The following is a 26082-nucleotide window of genomic DNA, read 5'->3' on the forward strand; positions in this document are numbered from 1 at the left end:
ATAGGCCTACAAAATATATATTTTAACATTTAAAACAACTTAATATGGTGTCTTGATGTTATCATGAGCTGACATACATTAAATTAATAATAAAAAACATTTTTTTTTCAAAAGGTACAAAAATGGACCTTTCACATCTAAACCTAATGTTAATAAGTCGTTTTGGGTACATAATTGTACCCTAAGGACCTATTGTGGACCTTTAAAGGTACAGTTATATATTTTGTACCCCTAGGAACAAAATTGTACCTGCACTGTACCTTTTTTTCTGACAGTGTAGGTCCATACAATGCAAGTAAATGGTGACCAAAACTACTTTGAAGCTACAAAAAGCAGATAAAGGCATCATAAAAGTAATCCATGAGACTCCAGTGGTTTAATCCATCTCTTCTGAAGCAATCCATTCTACTTTGGGTGAGAACAGACCAAAATGTAACTTCTTTTTCACTGTAAATCTTGCCATCAGCAGTCTCCTTGGTGATCAAGATTTCAAGTTTGATTACACTTCCTAGTGCCATCTAGTGCTCTGTGCATGCATCAAGCATTAGGAAGTGTAATCAAGGTTAAAATCATGATTGTGCCTAAAGACTGCAATGGCAAGATGTACAGTAAAAAAGGAGTTACATTTTGGTCTGTTCTCACCTAAAAATCGATTGGATCGCTTCAGAAGACCAAACTGGAGTCTTATGGATTAAGTATGCTGTGTTTTGGATCCCATTCACTTACATTATATTGACCTACAGAGCTGAAATGTTCTTCTAAAAATCTTAGTTTGTGTTCAGCAGAAGAAAGAAAGCCATACACATCTGAAATGGCATGTGGGTGAGTAAATAATGAGAGAATTGTAATTTTTGGGCATGCAGGCTATGTGATTAGGGTTGCCACTTTTGAAGTTTTAAAATAAGGGACACTTAAATGAGGGGGGTTCACGGCCCCTAACCACATCCTCTACAGTTTAGCTCTAGAGTTAATATGCGTTATTAATAAAAAAATGTATACCCTTTCTTATATGCTGAAATTAGAACTTTCCTGACCCCTGACTTATATATATATATATGTATATATATATAAAACATCTTTTTTATGTAAAAAATATACGATTATTTGTCTCCTTTATCTTATTTATGTATACAGTTTGGTTGGTTTATACATATTTTTTTCTTCTTCTTCTTCTTCTTTCACCTGTACTTGTCTTTATGACTCAGTGATTGTATTCATACAACTTATATCAATGTTAAATTAGCGATCTGGAACGATTTCACCGTGACGCCATCTGATCAGCTTAAATATGGGACAAATCGCATCCCGTACTGATTCAATACAGGACTCGTCATTTTATCTTTAAATACGGGACGATCCCGTATTTTACAGGACGGGTGGCAACCCTATTTGTGATGGGCATACATGTAAGCCTACTGCATAATTGCAATGAATGACCCATACTTGCATTGAAAATCTTACTCCAGTGACATTTGGATCAAGTCGAAACTTATAATAAGGTTAAAAAAAATGTTTAATTGAAGGGATTTGATGAGTATATCATGCACCATGCGTTGGTTTGACAGCCGCCATAAAACATCACAGCAAACCACATTATTTAAAAAAGGAGGTAATTTGTAATCCTAAAGAACAAGGGGGACTGGAGGTCTTAGATTATAATACTCTCAATGACACTTTTAAAATTAAATGGTTGATAGAGTTTATGAAGAATAGAGAAAGTCCTTGGAATGCATTTCCTAATTATATATTTAATACTCTTGGAGGCATAGACTTTTTGTTGAAATGTAATTTTTCTGTTGACAAAATCCCTGTTAAATTGGCCGGTTTTCACAGACAAGCCCTGTTAGCATGGAAATTGGTGTATAAGCACAATTTTTCACCCCACAACTATTTCATATGGAATAACAAGGACATATTATTTAAAAACAAATCTTTATTCTATCATACTTGGTTCAAGGAAGGTATTCTTTTAGTAAGACAGTTAGTTAATTCCCATGGGTACTTGTTGTCATATACTGAATTTCTTCAAAAATTTCAATTACCAGTTAAACCAAGAGAATTTGCTATTGTTTTTGATGCAATTCCAAAGAGTGTGATGTTACTTTTGAAAAACTGTAACTCAGAAGAAATCAGCATGGTTAATCTTTGTGGAAACATTTTCATTGAAAATGTTGATGTTTTAAAACAACAGTGTAGCAATAAGATTATAAGGAATGCTCTTTGTTCTGTGTCCTTACCGGCAGCAAGATATTTTTGGTCTTCTTTATTCGGTAATATCTCTTGGGTTAAAGCATGGAAACTGCCAAATAATTTTGAATCAATAATAAAGGTAGGAAGTGTCTTACAAAATACTTTATAGAATTTATCCTGCTAAGCATGTTTTGAAAAGATTTAAGCTTAATATTTCGTATTCCTGTGATTTTTGTGGTCAAGAAAAAGAAACTATTTTGCATCTTTTTCTTTTCATTGTCTTTACTCAAGATTATTTTGGAAGGATTTGGAATTTTATATTAACAAAAAAATGGAGTGTATGATAGAAATTTGTATATTTGATGTACTTTTTTATACAGAAAAAGAAAATTTGAATTGTAAAGAACAACATTTTATACATTTGTTTATTTTGTTAGGAAAATTCCATATACATAAAAAGAAGTGGGCTCAATGTAAACCAAATTTTGCACATTTTATGAATGACTTTAAATTATATGTAAATCTCTTGGAACAAACAAAAAACAAAAAAGCACTGAAAACATGTAATGCTCTGAAAGCATTGAAATTTATGTAATTTTCTTCCTTTATTTTTATTTTTTTTTTTTCCTCTCTCTCTCTGGCAGCTAATGTTAATTTGATTATGTGGATATGTAATACCTCTTGTTCTTGTGGCATTTAATCAATAAAGCATTAAAAAATAATAATAATAATAATAATAATAAAAAAAATAATAATAAAACATCACAGCAAGACGAGTCAGCCAGTGGGGGGCAGTAATGAGCAGACTGTACCTGGTAGAAGCCGAAGAAGAAGAAGGATCTGGAAGTGCGTGTCCTCTGCGTAGAGATGTCAAACATGGGTGCAAGAGTAGCACGCATATTTAGAAACTTTAATTTAGAAAATCGTGCGCACCGAGAAATAAGCAAATCAAAGCCTCGAGCAGCTCCAAGACATCCAACAGAATCCAGTGTTCTTCAGTCTGATACAGCGGGTGAGACAGCATTTCAAATTATAGTTATTACCTGTGAACTGTTTCCAATAAGTAGAAAATGAGCAAAACTGATGTCTGTAGAGGAAATGTATGATTTATATATGCATATTAAAAACTTAGTGAAAGCTCGTTAGAAGAATGTGAATTAGTGATGTCACCCCTCAAAAAGTGACTGAGCAGTTCTGGAATGTTGGCTAGTATTAAAGGTTTGGTTAAAGGATTTGAGGTGTCTTCCATTGCGTGTATGTGGTACAAAAGTATTCACTGTAATTATAAATATGCGTGTTAATGAGCCTGCTTACTGTCTTATATGAGATGGCTAGTTACACAAGTTTCTGCGTGATGTAACCCATTAAGATGTGTTTGTGTGCCAGACACCATTACAGAAGACATTCACCAGAAGAATAATCCACTGCTGTCCATGCTGAAGGATGTATATGTGGAGTCTAAAGATCCTGTGCCTCAGGTTTGAAGTTTATATCACTTGGCATGCTACGTTAGTTAACAAAACTGTTAAAAACACCTTTTCAAACTTATATATAATTTTTATTTAGTTTCTCATTTATTTTCAATTTTGTTTGTTTTTGTTAGTGTTAATTTTTAAAGTGGCTAATATTATTTTCAGGGTTGTAAAAGTAACTAATTTAAAAATACACTGTGAATTAGTGGTGGACGATATGACCAAAATCTTATATCAATATACGAGTAATTTTATATCACAATATACTAAAAAAAATAAATAAAAGAAAACAAAATTGGCTATGTATTAAATAATCATATTGTTATGTCTATTTTTGGGTAATTGTGTCATTGAGTTAAATACTTTCAAATATTTCCTCTTATATAATTTTCTCTTTATTTGGAGCTTGACAATAGTCAAAAGCACACACACACACACACACACACACAAACCACTTGGTTTTAAATCATTTTTACCATAATGCTAAATTTCACATTATGCCACATTTCAATCTGAAATTTTTTGTTGGCCAATATTATTATAAACTTTCCTCAAGAAACTCAAGATCTTCCCAAAGCAATACAACATAGGGAATAGCACATAAACAAATAATAATAATAGTAATAATGCAACGAAAATAAAAACTCCAAAATTATATAAACACTTCTTGCAGAAAATATAAAATAATTATAAACAGTTCTTGCAAAATCAAATTATAGCTGAATTAATACGGAGTGTATCTTTTGGCTTTCATAATATTCTTTTGCGTGCTTAATTTTGAGGTACAGCAAATTGCTTTTATTACAAGTGATTATCGTTGAGGTTGCTCACCTCAATCTGGGTGGCGGAGGACAAGTCTCAGTTGCCTCCGCTTCTGAAACAGTCAATCCGCGCATCTTATTACGTGGTTCGTTGTGCATGACACCGCGGAGACTCCGCATGTGGAGGCTCATGCTACTCTTCGTGATCCATGCACAACTTACCACGTGCCCCATTGAGAGCGAGAACCACTAATCGCGACCACAAGGAGGTTACCCCATGTGACTCTACCCTCCATAGCAACCGAACCAATTTGTTTGCTTAGGAGACCTGGCTGGAGTCACTGAGCACACCCTGGATTTGAACTCGCGACTCCAGGGGTGGTAGTCAGCGTCAATGCTCGCTAAGCTACCCAGGCCCCCCTCTTCATTTTCTTGACATGTTTGGGAGACATTCCGTTCTGTGGAGATGTTTTTTCAGGGTTTTTCTTGGGTCAAAAATGATTGATTAGCTGGAGTGATCCTGCTCTGCGCTCTCCTGTAAATATCAGGAATCCTGCTGGACTCACGCGCACTTGTGTGCTCCAGAGATAACGCACGCGCGGCTCACATGAAACACAGATGCGCGCATCTTATGAAACTCGGAACGTGAGATAAATGTAATTGAATTTGTTTGGGTGGCCGGCAACTTTTTTTTAAACCCTGCCCATGTTTCTTACACAATAGCGCAAAATCTATATCGTTTGACACTTTATATTGTCGCCACGATATATATTGTCATTTCGCCCTGCCTTACTGTGAATCGAAAACTAAAATTCATTTGTGGTCATTTTTAAATTTTTGTTCTATTTGCGTCTTATCCTTAACACCGACTAGTTGTTCAAACAACCGACCGACAGGTCGATTATGAAAATTGGTAGTTTTTCACATACCTAATGAAATTATTTTCTTTTTCGTTTTTGTTAACAATTAAAAAAACACTGCTCTCCTCTCATTTTGTAATCAGCTCAGCACAGTAGTCAGGCTGCTGTAGGACACTGCCCTCTACTGGTGTGACTGTCTCTGTGCTATAATACTTTGCTTGTAGGGTGAACCAGTTGCTGTGGTTAAGAAGGTCGAGCAGGAAACAGAGCGCAGGCTGCTGAAGTTCAGTCTACCGGGTGACCCCTATGGTATCTGTGATATCACTGATGTTCCAAAAGGCAAACTGTCCATCGTAGAAGCTTTAACTGCCCTAAACAATCACAAACGCATGCCTAAAACATGGACTCCGGAGAAGCTGGCACAGGAATACTCCCTCGACAAAAAAGATGCCAAAGCACTGACAGAATTCTTTATTCCCTTTGATGTCAAAATTATTCCACCAAAGTTGGAGGAGACTAAACGGATCAAGGATTCTTAGCACCCAAATGAACTCTGTCCTGTAGACTCAACACATCTTGGAAACACGCACAATGTGTAGTTGCCTAAATACATGAGTTTTGACATTCTGATTGTAGTGTTTTGTAGGGCATGTCATTACTATTTATTAATTTGGTGTCTCATTAAAGCATGACATATCCATAACATCCATCGTCTATTTTATCGTATATTAATGTTAATGATTCTGCACTGGAAAGGAATGAAATAAAAATGTCTTTAGATTGATTCATTTAGCAGATGCTTTTATCCAAATTGATGTGTGAAATTCAAAACATTTAAGAGCACTCTAAAGTTGAACAGTTCTTAAAAGCTGAGCTGTTGTGGTTATGTATGTACTGTAAATGTAATGCAATATTTTATATTCAATCAATTTAAGAGTCTCAGTAGTATCAGGATTAGTTCCATTCCTTGTGTAAAACATCAGTACAGATATTCTAATTCTCTATAAATGTAAAGTTCAGCTTGTAAAATTGCCTTTATTTTTTGCGTCAAATGTTTTAATGCTTTTTACTGACATTACATGAGCAGCCCCATCATCTGTCATTTTGATGCTTACAAGACTGAACCCAACAAGCTCTTAAAGGTAAACGTTCTGTACAGTTAGTTACTCTCTACTATGCTGCACTTGAATACTTTTTATTAATGCAGTACTTCCTTGCACTCTTCCTTTTCTGACTGTGGTAAATGTTAAAGGGATTGTTTACCCAAAAATGAAAATTCACTCTCATGCCATCCCAGATGTGTATGACTTTCTTTCTTCTGCATAACAGCTGTGTTGGTCCTTGCAAAGTAAATGGTGACCAGACCTGTGAAGCTCCAAAAAGCACATAAAGGCCACATTTAAGTCCTTTTTTACCATACATTTCCACTTTCAGAATGTAAAAAAGGAATTAAATATTGATCTGTTTCTCACCCACACTTATCATATTGCTTCTGAAGATATGGATTTAACCACTGGAGTCTTTTGGATTACTTTTATGCTGTCTTGATGATGTGATTTTTGGAGCTTCACAAGTCTGGCCACCATTCACTTGCATTGTATGGACCTACAGAGCTGAGATATTATTTTAGAAATCTTTTGTGTTCTGCAGAAGAAAGAAAGTCAATGAGTTAATGATGAGAATTTTTATTTTTGGGTAACTATCCCTTTAAATCTTAAATGTGACTATAAGCAGAGTTTCCAAATTACATGACACATGTTCTTATTGTTATGGTCATTACAGCATATGATTAAAAAAGTCCTTGCAAAAATCCCTGCATCCACATAAATGTATCTACATTAAATAACACTGAGCTGTCACGTGAGGTAAGCCCAACGGTGCGTTCATTGGAGAGGTTGGAAGTGCATGTTTTGTTTAAAACAGAGGAAGGAACCTTATGTGAGAGTTAGGTCATTTCAAACAGCATCCCAGTGCTGGCCGGAAGTAATGATTTAAAGTTAAAACACTTTAATTATTGATTTTTTTTTTTTTCTTACACAAACCTTTCGATTTGCTTCAGAAGACATTCACTGACCGACTGAAGTAGTGTGAATATGCCTTTTGGTCCATCAAACAGCCAGCAGCCTGATGGCACCCATTCACTTGCATTGTGTGGACATACAGAGCTGAAATGTGCTTATAAAATTCTTCACTTCGGTTCTGCAGATAAAAGTCATACACATCTGGGATGGCTTAAATGTGAGTAAATCATGAGAGAATTTTCATTTTTGGGTGAACTAACCCTTTAAGATCCCTAATACTATCACATTTCTTTCCATTATCAGAGGTACATTTAATACAGTTTTGTATTGTTAAACTGTAATTGTAATACTACAATTACATTTACAACTACTAAATTTGTAAATTTTAAAGATGTGTGGCTAGGGTTAATTTGAATAGGGCTAGATACTGCAATGGCAAGTTGTACACTGAAAAAGGTTAAGATTTGGTTTGAACATCGTGGGGGATGTACTTGCTAGTCTTGATTATTGGGACGTTACCTCCCCCCATCCCCCCCCAGAATCTACGCCCCTAGTACTTAGTAATTTTATGAAGTATATTGAAGTATGGCTTACACTGACACCTAGTGGCCTGGATGCTGCACCATTCAGACACAGTAGTTTTCAGTTACCAGTGCCATTGTAGAAATTCACTATGCACAGAAAGACGTGTCCAATAACGGCAGTTACTGAGATTAAGCGAGTAGTATTCAGCTGGTCATGTGATGCTATCATGGCTGCCCTCATGAGGCGCCCCTCCCCCATGTAGAATAAAACAGCTTTTATAAGGTTACTGATATTATGACTAAACTCTTCATCTCACATGAGTGGTCATGATTTTATACATATGTTTCAAAATGACTAGTCATTTCATTAGAAGTAAAAGTTTTTAGATGAGGAAAAACATTACTGAGTACATAATTGCTACAAATACTTTTTTTTTAATTTTTTTTTTATTTTAAGTAATTTATTTAAAGTATACATTAGTCAGTACATTATGAACTAACAATGAACAATTATAAAAATTAACTTTAAGATTAATAAATACTGTAAAAATATAATGTTCAATGATAGTTCATGATACCTAATGCATTTACTGTAAAAATGTAACCTTATTATAAAGTGCTACCCCTATTCCATATTCACAGCCAAGATATTAGCCTATATGGTGATCAGCGATAGTTTAAACATCTGCCATTATTTTTAGCTTTAACCAACCAGCTAGATATATTACAGAGATGAATAACCCTGTATAATTCTCTTTCTGTTGTTTCACAGTCTCACACCTCAAATCTCTGTACTAGCTCGTACTTGTTTGAGCAATTCTAGTGTTTGCGACATTATGTTAGGCCTATATATTCATATAATGTTTATTAAAAATAACTATATCGTGCATACTTTACATTCTAAAAATGCTATAAACTAATTCCACTGCTTAAAACGATTCTTTCCCTGCTCAAATAATACCCGCAACCAAACCAGAACCAGACTTTGACCAAACCCAGCTGCACCGACAACGATGATTGGCCACACTGGAAACACCAACCCACCATTGCTGCACTTTCATTGGTCTACGCTGTGTCAATCAAATCCTACACTGAACTTTCATTGGTTTACTCTCAGGACGCTCATATTCAGTGAATGCGGAGAGCACGAGCGAGTCGCGACGCTGTGTTTGGAATTGAATAGACGCACGCGAGATGAGACCCGGGTACAAAATGTATCATGCATGTTCTCCATCTAAAATGAGCGTTTGCAATCGACAAAACGGCATGTTTTAGAGCGGTATTTACTCCTTTTTGCTCAGGTGTTTCCTCCAAACGAGTAAGAGATGAGACATCTGGATTACGCCAGTGGTTTTCAGATTGATTCATAAACTTAACACGAACAGAAGCAGCAAAAATTAAATTTACTGTTTTGTATTTATTTATTTTTATTTGTAATGGAAGCCTGATTATATACCATCATTCACTGAAAAATGGATGCATGTTTATTTTAGTAGGAAATGTTGGATTGTCTGAGCTTCAAACATCTGGCGAGAGGAGGATGTGCATCTGAATCTGAGCAGATAATGATGTGACTGATACTGCATCATTCATTTCATCTAAACTTCAGATAAGCATGAAGGTAAAGCATCAGATTGTTTAATAATTGGGTTTTAGAGAGGAAGAAATATTATGAAGATGCTGTGATTGTCTCTACTCTTTCCTCCATCTTAACTGAGTTGATTCACTTTCAGGCTTGTAGCCAAGGTGATATGTTTAGCTTTTTAGGGGTATGTATGTAATGATACAAGACATTTGCAATGTCAGATTTTAACAGGATGAATACAAGGTGAGTGTAAGAAAAGAATGTCATTTATAGGATCTTTAAGGGATAAGATGTGGTTACACACAAAGAATCAACTGTGATCTCTACAGATATTCTCTAAGACAGAAATATTGAGATCCATGATCTATGACCTGTTTATCTAAGATGCAAGTCTTCTAAATAGGTAGACTTGATTTTTTAAGAATAGGGCCTGGAGGGTATCATTGATTTTTTTTTCGTGGGAGGTGCCCATGCACCCTTGGGAAATCTATCTAATCTATTTCTATTCCCATCTAATAAGTGCTGATTTTAAGAAATGGTTTCAAGCAATCTTGAATTATTGATAATTATGGTTCAGTATGGATGGAGATATTTTTCAAGCATAGAAGAGGAGACTCTTGATCATTTTATTCCTGTTGCTAGGATCCACAACTATTCAGTGTGCACGGCTGTCATTGACTCACGAGGTTACCTCTGCTGTCACTATGGTTTCAGCTGATACCACTCCATTCGTCTTTGTTTTATAAGATGTTTACCACTTTCAGTTTGGCTTCTTATAGGCTACAGCTTTTAAACAGGCCCATTACTCAGACCCTCCTAGGTTGAAACTGTCACCTTTAATGATGAGGGGAGAGGCTGAAAAAGTATTATGACGTGTGAGTCTAGTCTGATTTCATGTTCTAATTTATGAGATCGTAACTGTTTTTCACACATATACACACACACACTGTATGTGTGTGTTTTTTATATATATATATATATATATATATACACGATCAGCCACAACATTAAAATCACCTGCCTAATACTGTGTAGGTCCCCCTCGTGCTGTCAAAACAGCGCCAACCCGCATCTCAGAATGGCATTCTGAGATGCTGTTCTTCTCACCACAATTGTACAGAGTGGTTATCTGAGTTACCATAGACTTTGTCAGTTCAAACCAGTCTGGTCATTCTCCATTGACCTCTCTCATCAGCAAGGTGTTTCCGTCCACAGAACTGCCACTCACTGGATGTTTTTTTGTTTTTGGCACCATTCTGAGTAAATTTTAGAGACTTGTTGTGCGTGAAAATCCCAGGAGATCAGCAGTTACAGAAATACTCAAACCAGCCCATCTGACACCAACAATCATCCATGCGATTATCTAATCAGCCAATCGTGTGGCAGCAGTGCAATACATAAAATAATGCAGATACGGGTCAGGAGCTTCAGTTAATGTTCACATCAACCATCAGAATGGGGAAAAAATGTGATCTCAGTGATTTGGACCGTGGAGTGATTGTTGGTACCAGATGGGCTGGTTTGAGTATTTCTGTAACTGCTGATCTCCTGGGATTGAATTTTCATCGGCAGGGTCCCAAGTCACCCGCCAAAGTGGCTAGTAAGAGTGGCGGAGTTACCCGCCACTGCTGATTTTTATCAGCATTTGGCAAATTGGCGGGTGTTAAATTTCGTTTTAATTTTCCAAATGCTGTGTTTTCCGTTTTATTTTCTCTGAATTCCGGGTTTTAAAGTTTAATTACATTTTATCATAAAAAAAAAAACAATACAAATTCATTCATAGAATTTTAATCAAATGAAAACAGAACAATTTCTTTTCAACATACCATTGCATTATTTTGTATTAAATTAAGAGTGTCTATACTGATCCTCACATCACAATCCAAAACTCAAAATGGGAGTTTTTGATTTTTTAAAATTGTATTATTAATGTCAAAAACAGTGCTGCACAGTAGAGCATCACAGCATAAATGAAAGCAGTGATGAAACTCTTGCTTTAATATAATGTAATTGTTATTAATATATTATTATTTACATTTTTACTATTTCTACTACACTGAATATAAAATTTTACTAGATAGAAGTATTATTATTTTCCCCCCCATGACAACAGTCATGACAACTGTGTATGTTTTTCCCCCTCTATGTTTCACTGTATTATTTATTTATTTAGTCTGGTTCTTTTTAAGAGGACTCAAGTGTGAACACCTTTTCTTGATCAGTATTTATATTGGCAGTAGAGTTTGTTTTCCCATGAATTAATTTTGGCCAAAAGGAAACACTTACTAGGTTTTATTTCTTTTTAATGTTAATAATCATATTGCAGTTCAAATCACAATATTTTTCTAAATAATCACAATTCCAAATTGTTCAGCCCTATTATCTATGATAGATTATTACTCAAAATGACTTAAAGTATTGCTAATTAAGTGATATTACGATCAATGGTAGCATTTTTATTTTTGTAATAAAAATTACAAAACATTATTATTTAACATTACTTGTCAGTAGTGTTTCTGGTTCCCATTACTGACAAAAGAGCATGCAATCTAATGGTAAATATACTGTACATATTATTTTAATTCTAGAATTAATTATTTAATTGTAGTGTGACCTTGAATGGAATGAGAAAAAAGATAAAATAATTAATATAGCATGGTAGAATTTATAAGTTTTATTTTTGAAAATGTTTCAGATGTAGAATGACGCATTATCAGCTTAACAATGTGAATGAAAAACTGAATTACAAAAATAATATGAATAATATTAATGAATCATACTGAATATTAATACTGCTGATGTTATTAATGTTGGCTGAACCAATATTTGGCCATGCAGTCCAGTCCATGAAGGTGCAAAGTAAAAAGCGTGATGTTTATAATGTATGATCTGACAGCTGTAATTCAGAACAGTTTAATCAGTCAGTGTGATTGCTTGATGGACATTGAACATGGAGCGAAATAATTATTTGCTCTCAGTACCTGATATTGCAGTGTGTGTCATTTTAATGGGTTGTTTATTTGTGCATGTCTGTCTAGATAATTGTGTGAGTATGCATGTGTGTTTGCTTGTGGGTGGGTGAGTATCTTTGGCATATATGTGTGTTTACACAATTGCCTCATTCTCTCATTGTTTCGCCCAGTACCGATGTTCCTCAATCCTCTTAGTCTCAGAAGAATAGGCACAGCCCACTCACTCGAGACACAAACACCTCCATTAAACCAAACTGTTGCTGTGATTTTCACTTTAATGGAACCACGTAGGTGTTGACATTTATGCTTTAAGACACACAATTGGTTCATTTGGCACTCTCATGGCCACTAGAAGCTCCTCACCTGTTGTTCAGAGATGCATCTGGGCAAAGTGGCACCTTGACTAAAAGAAATCTGGTCCTTTCTTGGGCAACTTTTAGATACGTTGACAATACATCGGCAAGACAATATGTTCTGTGTCCTAGCTGTCAATGTACTGTATGGTTTAAGCCATCGCAGTGTGTCTGTGTGCAAGACACTACAAGGACACTCAAATTCTCCATTCACACTTTTTTAATTATTATTGAAATGCAGTTGCATTATGCATTAACATGTAGTGCTCATGATGAATCTTGGAGCGAGAAAAAATGCAAAAGTTTTCAAAAACATACAAAAACCGCTTCCCTCTCTCCACTTCCACTCGGCACCACTTACATACCTAGCTTGAGACACGCAAATGTTGTTAACAGACTGCTAGACCGTGGGAACTATCAATGAATGAGAGATCGGTAGGGCTGGGAGTCAACTGTAAATAGAATCGATTCTTTAATTCCAAAGCATTGGGAATCAAGAGTGGAGTCAACTCCGCTCAGGGGCGTGACATGTTCGGACATGTTCCGAAAGCATTCTCATAAGCCTTTAAGCACTTCAGACAGCTGCTTTCCAGACCGACATCTGTAGTCTGCCTGTATTTTTCTTTGGATTATACCAATAATCGAGTAAAATGTCCAATGCGACAGAAAAATGGCATACAATATAACCCGTTCTCATTCCCTAAACGTCCAAATTTGACGCTTGTGCAGAAGCCGTCCGTGTCTGCACGATGACACCAAAGGTGCCCCCTGGCGTCCTCTCCTTGACGCGGTGAGAAACCCCATTGTTTTTAATGAGAAAACTTTGGTGTCCATTATCAATCTTAAATGAATTTTTGTTTTTCTCTCTCCCCTTTTTAAACCCCAATTTGGAATGCCCAATTCCCAATGCGCTTTAAAGGAATAGTTCACCCAAAAATGAACATTTGCTGATAATTTACTCACCCTCAGGCCATTCAAGATGTATCTGAGTTTCTTTCTTCATCAAAACAGAATTTAAGATTTTAGGATTTCATTTCAGGCCTCCTCCTTTAAACAATGCAAGTGAATGTCCTCCATTTTTTGACGGTCAAAAATGCATATTTAGGGTGCATCAAAATAATCCACATGACTCCAGTCGACAAATAAATTTCTTCTGAACCCAAACGATTGTTTATTTTTAGAAACAAAACAATACTTATATACCTTTTAACTACAAATGGTCACTTCCGTACATCTCTGTGACGTGTGCTCATGAGAGGGATGACGTAAGCTCGTTGGTAAGGTCACGCGTCACATGGAGGAGGAGGCAGGAAGCGCGTCATTGTTTACAAGAGAAACTTGCACAGACCACAGACCAAGCGCCATTCACAATCCAAAACAGTCCAAAACTATTTCAAAACAATATAAAATAAAATAAAAAAGAATTTCCAAATAATAATAAAAAACATTACTGCAGTAAATAACCATCCTTTATTTCAGAGCAATGCCGTTGCATTATCTACTTGTGCTTTTTCTTTAGCAGAAATATATAGGCTATATGACTGTCAGGAATTCAAGCCACACACGTTGTGGTTAGTGAAAGTGTGAGAACGTTTACTGAGATTCACAGGATTTACAGGGTTTACACAGTGAGATCAATGGTACAGGTGATATCATACAGAAGAGAAGCTTCACAAACTAAAGAAGAGGCAACAGGCAAAACAGAGTAAACATTAAACAGATATTGATGAAGATCAAGAGCAAATACAGACAGGTAAATAAACACTGTGAGTCCTTTAATTATATAATTAATTAATAATTATATATCACACATATACAGTGAAATTCTTTTTTTCACATATCCCAGCTAAGTTGGGGTCAGAGTGCAGGGTCAGCCATGATATGGCACCCCTGGAGCAGATAGGGTCAAGGGCCTTGCTCAAGGGCCCAACAGTGGCATCTTGGCGGTGCTGGGGCTTGAACCCCCAACCTTCTGATCAGTAACCCAGAGCCTTAACCGCTGAGCCACCACTGCCCCCGTAGTGTGTGAGACTTGACAGTGAAGTGGCGTGAAGGTGGGTTATTTATGCAGGCAGTGATGAGCAAGTGAATTGAGTGCAGGTGCGGTGAATTAGAAATCGGGTGATTCGGGAGTCCGCTGGAAAAACAGCACAGGCACAGCAAATGAATTCAGATATCGACCCTTTGTTTCTTTCGATGGTCTGAAATCCTCAGGGGTAAAATGTTCACTGCACACCCTCCAATATTTGAGAGAATGTAGGGGTGTACTGATATCCAGGTTCAGCACAATAAGCCAGAGCGTCAGTCGCTCATGATCATGTATAGGCAATCGATGAAAAGTTTATATTTTTCCCGGCGTGCATTTTCTTTGGGGTTTCTGAAGGTTGAAGCATCCAGGATACACACACCAAATGACCATTTTGATCAATACACTTATACAAATACAAATCTACAGCAAAGGCAATTAAACTTTTGTACAGCGCTCCTTCTCTTGTAAACAATGACGTGCTTCCTGACTCTCCCTCCACGTGACCTTACCAACGAGCTTACGTCATCCCTCTCATGAGCGCACGTCACAGAGATGTACAGAAGTGAACATTTGTGGTTAAAAGTATATTAGTAATGTTTTGTTTCTAAAAATAATCAATTGTTTGGGTTCAGAAGAAATTTATTTGTCGACTGGAGTCATGTGGATTATTTTGATGCACCCTAAATATGCATTTTGGACCATCAAAAAATGGAGTACATTCACTTGCATTGTTTAAAGGAGGAGGCCTGAAATGAAATCCTAAAAATCTTAAATTCTGTTTTGATGAAGAAAGAACCTTGGATACATCTGGATGGCCTGAGGGTGAGTAAATTATCAGCAAATTTTCATTTTTGGGTGAACTAACCCTTTAAGTCCTCATGGTGGCGTAGTGACTTGCCTCAATCCGGGTGGCGGAGGACGAATCACAGTTGCTTCCGTGTCTGAGACCGTCAATCTGCGCATCTTATCACGTAGCTTGTTGAGCGCGTTACCGCGGAGACATAGGGCGTGTGGAGGCTTCACGAACGACTCACCACGTGCCCCACCGAGAGCGAGAACCACATTGTAGCGACCACAAGGAGGTTACCTCATGTGACTGTACCCTCCCTAGCAACCGGGCCAATTTGGTTGCTTAGGAGACCTTGCTGGAGTCACTCAGCATGCCCTGGATTCGCGACTCCAGGGGTGGTAGTCAGTGTCGTTACTCACTGAGCTACCCAGGCCCCCCTCGTTATCAATCTTTGAAAATTACTTTATGTGCCAAACCTCAATGTTTTACTAAACTTATAAATATATTAGTGTGATGTTACATTATAGTTATAATATTTTAGATCCCCTAACCCAACCCCATTTCGAAACCTAACCGATAATCAACAATATAAAACATGAAAGAGCCACTTAAGTTTAGTAACATTGATTTGATATACACTATTTTATACATATTTTTAAAAACCCAACCGCACACTTATGCCTAAACCTAACCAGTTCTCAACAATATAAAAGATGTAACAAGCAGATAAAATACAGTCACGATAAATAATTAAAAAAAATGCACTATAATAATATTCCAAACCATACGATTGCATTGTGTGAGTAGCAGAGTGAAACTGAAGGTTTTAGTCGGTGAATATTCCCCCTACATAAAGGCACTGTCATCCTGATTCTACCGGCATGTCTCGTTCAAAAAATTCATTGCAACCGGTCACAAGAAATGCGAGAGCCAATGGTAAAATCGCGTCTCTGATGTCAAACCCGTGTCATAACACATGCTGATTTAAAAACAATTAAAAAAAAACATTTCCCCAACATATGTCATGATGAGAAAATTGTACCCCAATGTATAATTAAACGATGCTAAAATTCTGATGCCCTTCACGTCAGAATGAGTCTTCACTCTAATTGAATATAAGCGTTTGCTTTAATGAAGCAAATCCCTCCAACACTTATTTGTTTTGGAATTAGCCTTCCGTTGGATACGGGAAACCTTTTTTGCCAACTACTGTAAGTATATACCTTATAGTTATAAATGTGCTGTTGACAAAGGTGTTTTTAATAATATCTGAGGTACTTAGGGCCAAAATCTAGGCAAGTACGTGAACGCAGACACATCTTGCAACACAAGCTAAATTTCACGCATCGTTTCGTTCTGAAATGTGTCAGTCTGCAATTCATAACTTAAAGGGATAGTTGACAAAAATTGTAATTCCCTCATCATTTACTCACCCTCATGCCATCCCAGATGTGTATGACTTACTTTCATCTGCTGAACACAAATGAAGATTTTTAGAAGAATATCTCAGCTCTGTAGGTCCTCACAATGCACGTGAATGGTGGCCAGAAATCTGAAGGCATAAAAGCATATAAAGGCATCATAAAAGTAATCCATCGACTCCAGTAGTTAAATCCATATCTTCAAACACGATATGATAGGTGTGGGTGAGAAACAGATTAATATTTAAGTCCTTTTTTCACTATAAATCTCCACTTTAACATCTGAAAGTCACATGCGGTGCCTGTTTATTTTCACTTTCACATATTTTAATATTTATATATAAATGAAAAAATATGTGGCAAAGTGCAGTTGAGTTGTTTTGTTGATTTTTTTAAAAAAATTTTATGGAAAAGCAGCTATAATTAACAAACGTTTATCATTCATTTCACTTGATTGTGTCATAATTAGCCTATATCGCATTATTATGCATAGTCCATCACTTTTACAGCACAAAATAAACACCTAAATGAGTTGACCAGATTTTTTTGCAATTTGTCCAACAAACATTATCATTCCTGAACACGTTGGCCGGCACCAAAATTTTTATTAGCAGAAACTCTGGTGTGCGAATCTTATCAGTGTGTATGGCTTCACTTGAGACAGAGAGAATTAAAGAAACATGGACAGGGTTTAGCATTGAAATCATCTTCTCACCCGCATCTGTGTTTCATGTGAGCGTCGCGCGCACTCTGCATCTCTGGAGCATGCAAGTGCGCGCGAGTCCAGCAGGCTTCCTGATATTTGTGCACCAGAGAAAAGAGAGCACAGAGCAGGATTACTTGCCCTTTTCAATCTATCAAGGTGCAGACCACAAAATGTACATGTGACCCATTCTTTTTTTACTTTAAAGTGCTATGAAGGAAGTCAAACATCTCAAATGTTGAGATAACCACCACTGATGAGGAAAACAGTTACAACACTGTGTCATGTACAAAAAAAGAGGTTTTAAACCACACATATCACCCTTACTAAAATCCTGTTCAATGATGTTTGATATTTGGAAAAATCATCCATGTTTGCCTTCAGATATTCATATATTCTCTATAGAGATGACTTAAATCAATAAGAGCAATAAGAGCCTAATGAAGTGTTTATTTTTGTTGGATATGTTTTTTGACTTGTGCATTATTTTCTTCGTTGCATTGCTTTGAGAAGATGTTGAGTTTCTTGAGGAAGATCTCACACTCAGCATGGCTTATGAAACATTACCTTTGGAAATTAATAAATAAAAGCAACATCGTAGGTTACATGTAGTTATATATGAATGGGGGTTTACATGAAGACATGAAAATACTGTCGTCACGCTGTCGGTAAATGAAGAAGATTTCTTTATGGTCTCTTTAATACAACACACAGCAACAAGTGAATAATCTATTTAATTTTGTTTTTTTTTACACTTTAAATGCTGTTAGAAAGTGATCTTACATTAGAATATTATTCTGCTGTGCATCCTGTGGTTGTGTGACAGTTTATAACCCCACAGCACTTCATTCTGGTTTTATTCTCCTAGTTATTTACATTGCGACTAATGACAACAGAACTTTCTCACACTTGCCAGAAATGTAGCCGCTTGCTTACGTCCGTGTTGCAAACATTTTATGATAGCGAAAATGTACTTTGGAGGGTAGATTTAAAAAAAAATAAATAAATTTAAGTGATTTACAAGGTGTTTGAAACCAACATATCATGGTCTATGCTACAGAAAACACAAATTTGCACTATAGGACTTTTGACGAATCTCATTGTTACAGAGATATAAACTGCAAAGTTTAAGGTTTGATGCAACATTTCATATATTTCATGAAATATCTGTGTTCTTCACAAATTGAATGCTGCATTTGTTTTTATGTGTCAGTTCAATATTTTTCTATCGCTAACGTACAGATTCCATACTGAACAAAGCAGCAATCTTGCAAAAACTCCTAACTGTTTAGGATTTATTTTACAAGCTATTGTGGCTGCCAACCTGAAAATGTACAAGGAATTATAGATTATTCAAAAACATATTTAAGTGGGCTTCAACTCAACTGTCCCAAAGTAATCCTCATAGACAAACCCTGAAATAGAGTTGCAATTTTAATTAGTTTTAAAAGAGAAAATTGCAAGTCGTGCAAAGTTATGATTGTTTGGGTCTTTGCTGCTAAGGAGATTTAGAGATTGAACCCTTGGAACTTTAATTGAAAAACTCAAAAGAGGTCTAAAGAGACTACTTTGTGTAATACAAAACCATGAAAGTTTAGACATCCATTGGGGTTTCATTGCAGACTTAAGGTCTTGCATGTAGCACCTGTTAGAGGTATCATAAATTAATCATTTATATAAAGCATTTATTTAATAATGTTGGCTTGACAATAGGGCTGGGTGTCGAATTCCAATTTGAATTCCAAATCATTTGGGTATATTTCAGTTATATACTGATGTCTGATGAAGAGCATGTACAGTTGAAGTTTGCATACACCTTAGCCAAATACATTTAAACTTTTTACAATTCCTGACATTTAATCGTAGAAAATGTTCCCTGTCTTAGGTCAGTTAGAATCACTACTTTATTTTAAGAATGTGAATTGTCAGAAGAATAGTAGAGAGAATGATTTATTTCAGCTATTATTTCTTTCATCAAATTCCCAGTGGGTCAAAAGTTTACATACACTTTGTTAGTATTTGGTAGCATTGCCTTTAAATTGTTTAACTGGGGTCAAATGTTTTGGGTAGCCTTCCACAAGCTTCTCACAATAAGTTCTTCGGCTTGCAAGCCTCACCCTTTTTTCTTCAAACATAACAATGGTCATTATGGCCAAACAGTTCAATACTTGTTTCATCAGACTAGAGGACATTTCTTCAAAAAGTAAGATATTTGTCGCCATGTGCACTTGCAAACTGTAGTCTGGCTTTTTAATGGTGGTTTTGGAGCAGTGGCTTCTTCCTTGCTGAGCAGCCTTTTGGGTTTTGTTGATATAGGACTCGTTTTACTGTGGATATGGATACTTGTCTACCTGTTTCCTCCAGCATCTTCACAAGGTCCTTTGCTGTTGTTCTTGGATTGATTTGCACTTTTCAAACCAAATGATCCTGATCGGTATGATGGCTGCGTGGTCCAGTGGTGTTTATACTTGCGTACTACCATCTGTTTGTACAGATGAATGTGGTACCTTCAGGTGTTTGGAAATTGCTCCCAAGGATGAACCAGACTGATTTTCCCATGATGTCAAGCAAAAAGGCACTGAGTTTGAAGGTAGTCCTTAAAATACATCCACAGGTACACCTCCAATTCAGTACACCTCCTATCAGAAGCTAATTGGCTGATTTCTTAAAGGTTAGACATCATTTTCTGGAATTTTCCAAGCTGCTTAAAGGCACAGTTAACTTAGTGTATGTAAACTTCTGACCCATTGTGATATAGTCAATTTAAAGTGAAACAGTCTGTCTGTAAACAATTGTTGGAAAAATTACTCATGTCATGCACAAAGTAGATGTCCTAAACCAATGGTTCTCAACATGGGGTGCATCGGAAGGGGGGGGCACAAATTGTTTTCAAGACAAAAACAGAGACAGGGCATCATTTGGGTACTCAGTGTATTTTATTGTTTTTCAAGTAGAATGTACATAAATGAAAAAAAAAAAACCCCGCTCTGCATAAAAAAAACAACAAAAACAAAAAACCTGCATTCCGTCTCCCTCTGCATTTTCTTTTTGATGGGGAGAGGCGGAGCTTAGCCTGCCTTTTATCTAGCTGTCAGTGCAGACACGTTTCAGAACGTCAGCCGAACGAATTCCATATTGGTAAGAAGTTTATGGAGAAGTTCATCACACGTGCCAAAAGGAGTTGTGGCGACGATGCGTCATCAGCACCAACCCCTAAGAAGTGTAAAACACGAAAGTATGACATTAGCTATCTTTAGTTTGGCTTTACAGTGGCTGGGACAGATGCTGAACCGCTGCCCCAATGTGTCATATGTGCAGATTTGCTGGTAAATGATAGCATGAAGCCATGCAAGTTGAAGCGCCATTTAGAAACCAAACACCCGACACTCAAAGACAAACACACATCAGTGTCTAACAGGTGTCTAGAAGCGTCCTACTACGTCTCGCAACGAGTTGCTAAATTAGGAAAACCTCACACAATTGCCGAGGCGCTAATCTTACCTGCTGCCAAAGATATCTGTCAAGTCATGTTTGGAGAGAATTTCGCACAACAGATTGGTGACATCCCCCTTTCTAATGACACATTAGCCACCGCATATCTGACATGGCAAACGACGTTAAGGAGCAATTGCTAGCTAACATCATGCAAAGCCAGTACTATGCCCTGCAGCTTGATGAGACAACAGATGTTGCAGGGCTAGCACAGTTGCTTACCTATGTCAGATATATAAAAAATGGTAATATTGAGGAGGACATTCTTTTCTGTCTGTCTCTTCCAGCGCACACAACTGGCGAGGCATTGTTTGAAGTTCTGGATGGGTATATACGGGATGCAGGCATATCATGGGATAAATGTGTTGGGATATGCACAGACGGGGCCCGTTCAATGACTGGGAGGGTTAGCGGTCTGGTCACTCGTGTCCAGCATTTAGCCCCTTTAGCCAAGTGGATCCACTGTATGATTCATCGCGAATCTCTCGCATCAAAGCAAATGCCTGAGTCTCTAGAGTCAGTTTTAAAGCAGGCAGTGGAAATGGTCAATTTCATTAAAGCACGGCCATTAAACGCATGCTTGTTTTCCTTGCTTTGTTCGATATGCGATTTTATTATGCCATTGTAACCTGGAGAGCTTTCTTTGTTCTTAAACATTTTGCAAGAGCATAAAGATGTGAATTAATGTAGTGATAAATATTTTGCTGTTATCAACCACAAAGCCGTTGTGGTGTTATAAATTTGGCCATAGAAACTAATACTTTAGCTTTAACACTGCAGTTTGTGTATAGGTAGTGTTTCATAATAGTTTGACCAGATTGTTTGTGGCATTCTTGCATTACAGGTTTCTCATTCTTCTCTTTTGCTTCCACAGGGTCTGCCTCCATACTGACATGTTTGCTAGTGACCTTGCATATTGGCCGAACATGCCCTCTTTACTCTGTAACTGCAAGAAGAAGAATGGTTTATTCCTCCCCTAATCCACCCGTGGCTTCAGGGCAGCCTAGCGCCACCCTGCACCCCCCGCTCAGGGCATTGACCCAGTCAGTGGGCACAAGAGCCATGGAGAATTTGTCATCAAAAGACAACGGCTCACTGGACTTCAGGACTCTATCAGAATACGTAACACCTACATCTGTGTGGCAGGACCCCGTGCAGGGCCTGAACCTGCCCCTTCAGGTCTTCTTCTGTTTGGTCATCATCTGTGTGCTGCTGCTGGCCTTCCTCGGCAACATGGTGGTCTGTGTGATGGTTTACCAGCGAGCCGCTATGCGCTCAGCTATTAACATCTTGCTGGCCAGTCTTGCCTTTGCTGATATGATGTTAGCGGTCCTCAACATGCCCTTTGCCCTTGTCACCATGGTGACCACGCGCTGGATCTTTGGGGAGGTGTTTTGCCGTGTATCAGCTATGTTCTTCTGGATGTTTGTGATGGAGGGTGTGGCTATTTTGCTGATCATCAGCGTGGACCGCTTCCTGATCATCGTTCAAAAGCAGGATAAACTCAGTCCACGCAGGGCCAAAGTGTTGATCGCCATCTCATGGTCTCTCTCGTTCTGCCTCTCCTTCCCTCTTTCTGTTGGCCATCCTGCCCTGTACATCCCCCCCAGAGCACCACAGTGTGTTTTTGGATACACGGTTGAGCATGGATACCATGCCTACGTGATGCTAATTATGTTGGTTTTCTTTTTTGTACCCTTCCTGGTGATGCTGTACACGTTCATGGGCATCCTAAGTACACTCCGTCACAACGCACTGCGCATCCACTCCTACCCCGACTCTGTCTGCCTCAGCCAGGCGAGCAAGCTGGGTCTCATGAGTCTGCAGAGGCCCTTTCAGATGAACATTGACATGAGCTTCAAAACACGTGCCTTCACCACAATCCTCATTCTTTTCTCGGTCTTCACCGCATGCTGGGCTCCTTTTGCTACCTACAGCCTACTGTCCACCTTCAGTAGTACATTCTACTACAGGCAGAACTTCTTTGAGATCAGCACGTGGCTGCTGTGGATCTGCTACCTCAAATCAGCCCTGAATCCTCTCATCTACTACTGGCGTATCAAGAAGTTTCGTGTCGCCTGCCTTGATTTAATGCCCAAGTACTTCAAGTTCCTCCCACAGTTGCCTGGCCACACTAAGAGACGTATCCGCCCCAGTGCAGTTTATGTGTGTGGGGAGCATCGCTCTGTGGTATAGCAGAGGACATGTGTCTTTTTGTAATTCTTATGGTACAGTCTTGACAAGCTGTGATATGTTTGATCTTTCTTAAAGGCAGGATGATTTAGCTATAAGAGATTTTACAGATGGTTTACAGAGCCTGTACATTAAACTACTTTAATTGCACAATGTTTTTACATCTTAAAGGAATAGTTCAACCACAATAATTCTCTTCTGCAGAACACAAATAAAGATGTTTTCATAGATGTTATTATATGATGTGTTCATATCCATACAATGCAAGTCAAGGGGGTCCAAAATTTCCAAAGCTCCAAAAAGGACATAAAGGCAGCACAAAAGTATTCCATATGATGCAGTCCACGCATTCTGAAGAGATACGATCGGCTTTGGGTGAGAACAGTCTAAAAAGTAGTAAGAGTTTGATACCGCATAAAGGTGCGGTCACACATACTTCGCAATGTGAATTTTCACGGGAGAAGATGGTGGGGACGGACGTTGAGCGTGTGAAATCAGCAAAAATATTGTCAAGAAGCCTCTTTTTAATGCTGCACTTTATACTCTGTGAGAGTGATGTTAAAAAGAAACTCACCACTAAAATGATATCCTTATGCATTGTGAATATTTAGTGTAGCTTTGTGCGAAGCACCGCCCACACAGAGGTCACTGCCAAACCAAGCAACTTCCCACTGGTCAACGTACCAAAATTCACCTGTCAAAGTTCACCAAACCTGAACTCCACGTGAAATCCGCGAGGGGAAATTCTTTGCCACTGGAAGTTCATTGTGCTAAATTCACGATCGTGCGGATTCCCATTGAGATGACTGTATTTTGCCTGCGGAATTTCGCCATGCGAAGATATGCGTGACTGCGTCTTAAGGTCCAAAGTATACTATGGTACAGGACGTGTGATGCAAATCTCGTCATCAGCAGTGTGCTCGAGCATTAAACGCATTTTTCTTACCACGTTTCTTTGAAAGCACGAATGCGCTTGGAGTTAATTGTGCTAATTTGTGGCTCCACAAGGTGGCAACACTCACATTTGAGCTGTTGCTGTCACAAACAAGCGCTAGAAGATGTAATCGCCGCTAAACATCAGGAGATGAAGGTAAAAGCAACAGCTGTGGATGTGCAAGTCAGGATCGCGTGTGTGAGGAGGTCTGGAGATACCTGCATTTGTGTAACTTGAGTCTGAAGGAATATAAAGACTTCTTTATGGGTCTAAACTCCTGAAGAGAAAGGCCAGTATCACATAGCGGGCATGCGCCAACCACCTGTGTATGCACGCACAGTTATATGGAGTATATTTTGACAGGCTCACGTTCGACTGTACGCAGACACTGAGCGTTCGCGTCAAATTGGAAGTTATTATCATTTTTGGGTGAACTATTCCTTTAATAGAATTTAGAACTTACTAGAAGTTTGTTCTGTACATACCAGTAAGGTGCTGCTATATTTGGTGAAAATGTGCAATTTTCTGTTTTATGAGATGAATGTAATAAGATTTTGTGTGCTGTATTTGTTTTTCTTTCTGAGCTTTGTGATCTCATTTTAAAATTGGAAATTTCTATTTAATTTTGTTATTGAACATTAATTTCAACTATTCTATTTTACCTTGTTTAGTGTTGAAAAAAAGTTACAAGTATTTGACCTTAAATAAAGGCATGTTCATTTTAAACGTAGATGACTGAGACAAAATTTTTTATTTTTTTTTGTCATGTTCATTGGATACTCTAATTCTCACGGATATTGAAAACCTGGAAATGTCAGGGAATTGTGATTTCCATGCCTGGAAAATTAATGGAAATTAATAAAATTTCAAACAGTCAGTGAATATGAATTTTTCTATTTATGTAATGCTCCAAATTATTTCATTGGGTAGAAATGGTTCTTTGTGAGTGTAATATCTATAAACTGATTTTTCAAAATCCTTATCCAGTAACCAAAAACCACTTTAAAAGTAATGGAAATTCGCTAGTCAAACGTATAAAATGTCAGTCATAATATATGTGTTCAGAACAGGTGATGATGTTGCATATATCATATAAATGACAACCTACCTAGGCATATACAGTCTCAGACACAACATTAAAACCACCTGCCTAATATTGTGTAGGTACCCCTCATGCCACCAAAACAGCGCCAACCTGCATCTCAGAATAGCATTCTGAGATGTTGTTCTTCTCACCACAGTTGCACAGGGTTTTTGGAGTTACCAAAGACTTTGTCATTTCAAACCAGTCTGGCCATTCTCTGTTAGCCTCTCTCATCAACAACAAATCAAAAAGGCATTTCCGTCCACAGAACTGCCGCTCACTGGATGTTTTTTGTTTTTGGCACCATTCTGAGTAAATTCTAGAGACTGTTGTGCGTGAAAATCCCAGGAGATCAGCAGTTACAGAAATACTCGAACTAGCCCGTCTGGCACCAACAATCATGCCACGGTCCAAATCAATGAGATCACATTTTTTCCCCATTCTGATGGTTGATGTGAACATTAACTGAAGCTCCTGACCCATATCCGCGTGATTTTATGCACTGCTGCCACACGATTGGCTGATTAGAAAATCGCATGGATGATTGTTGGTGCCAGACGGACTAGTTTGAGTATTTCTGTAACTGCTGATCTCCTGGGATTTTCACACACAACAGTCTCTAGAATTTACTCAGAATGGTGCCAAAAACATCCAGTGAGCAGCAGTTCTGTGGACGGAAATGCCTTGTTGATGAGAGA

General features: G+C 37.7%; 2 protein-coding genes across 3 annotated transcripts; both read left to right on the top strand.

Moving 5' to 3' along the window:
- The first annotated feature begins 2995 nt into the window (after positions 1-2995).
- Positions 2996-6067, top strand: LOC127410324 (NADH dehydrogenase [ubiquinone] 1 alpha subcomplex assembly factor 4-like). Its single transcript, XM_051645526.1, has 3 exons — positions 2996-3202; positions 3577-3668; positions 5508-6067. The coding sequence occupies exons 1-3, from the start codon at positions 3058-3060 to the stop codon at positions 5820-5822; spliced, it is 552 nt and encodes a 183-aa protein (XP_051501486.1). The 5' UTR covers positions 2996-3057; the 3' UTR covers positions 5823-6067.
- Positions 6068-8796: 2729 nt separating this feature from the next.
- On the top strand, positions 8797-25170 carry LOC127410319 (probable G-protein coupled receptor 63). 2 transcript variants are annotated; one of them, XM_051645519.1, is made up of 3 exons: positions 8797-9146; positions 9322-9449; positions 22048-25170. In XM_051645519.1, the coding sequence occupies exon 3, from the start codon at positions 22134-22136 to the stop codon at positions 23367-23369; it is 1236 nt and encodes a 411-aa protein (XP_051501479.1). In that variant the 5' UTR covers positions 8797-9146; positions 9322-9449; positions 22048-22133; the 3' UTR covers positions 23370-25170. The 2 variants fall into 2 exon arrangements, with proteins under 2 accessions (XP_051501479.1, XP_051501480.1); XM_051645520.1 differs by having other exon boundaries at positions 8797-9107.
- The last annotated feature ends 912 nt before the right edge of the window (positions 25171-26082 follow it).

This window comes from Myxocyprinus asiaticus, chromosome 19 (assembly GCF_019703515.2).
Source record: "Myxocyprinus asiaticus isolate MX2 ecotype Aquarium Trade chromosome 19, UBuf_Myxa_2, whole genome shotgun sequence".
NCBI classification, from domain to species: domain Eukaryota; kingdom Metazoa; phylum Chordata; class Actinopteri; order Cypriniformes; family Catostomidae; genus Myxocyprinus; species Myxocyprinus asiaticus.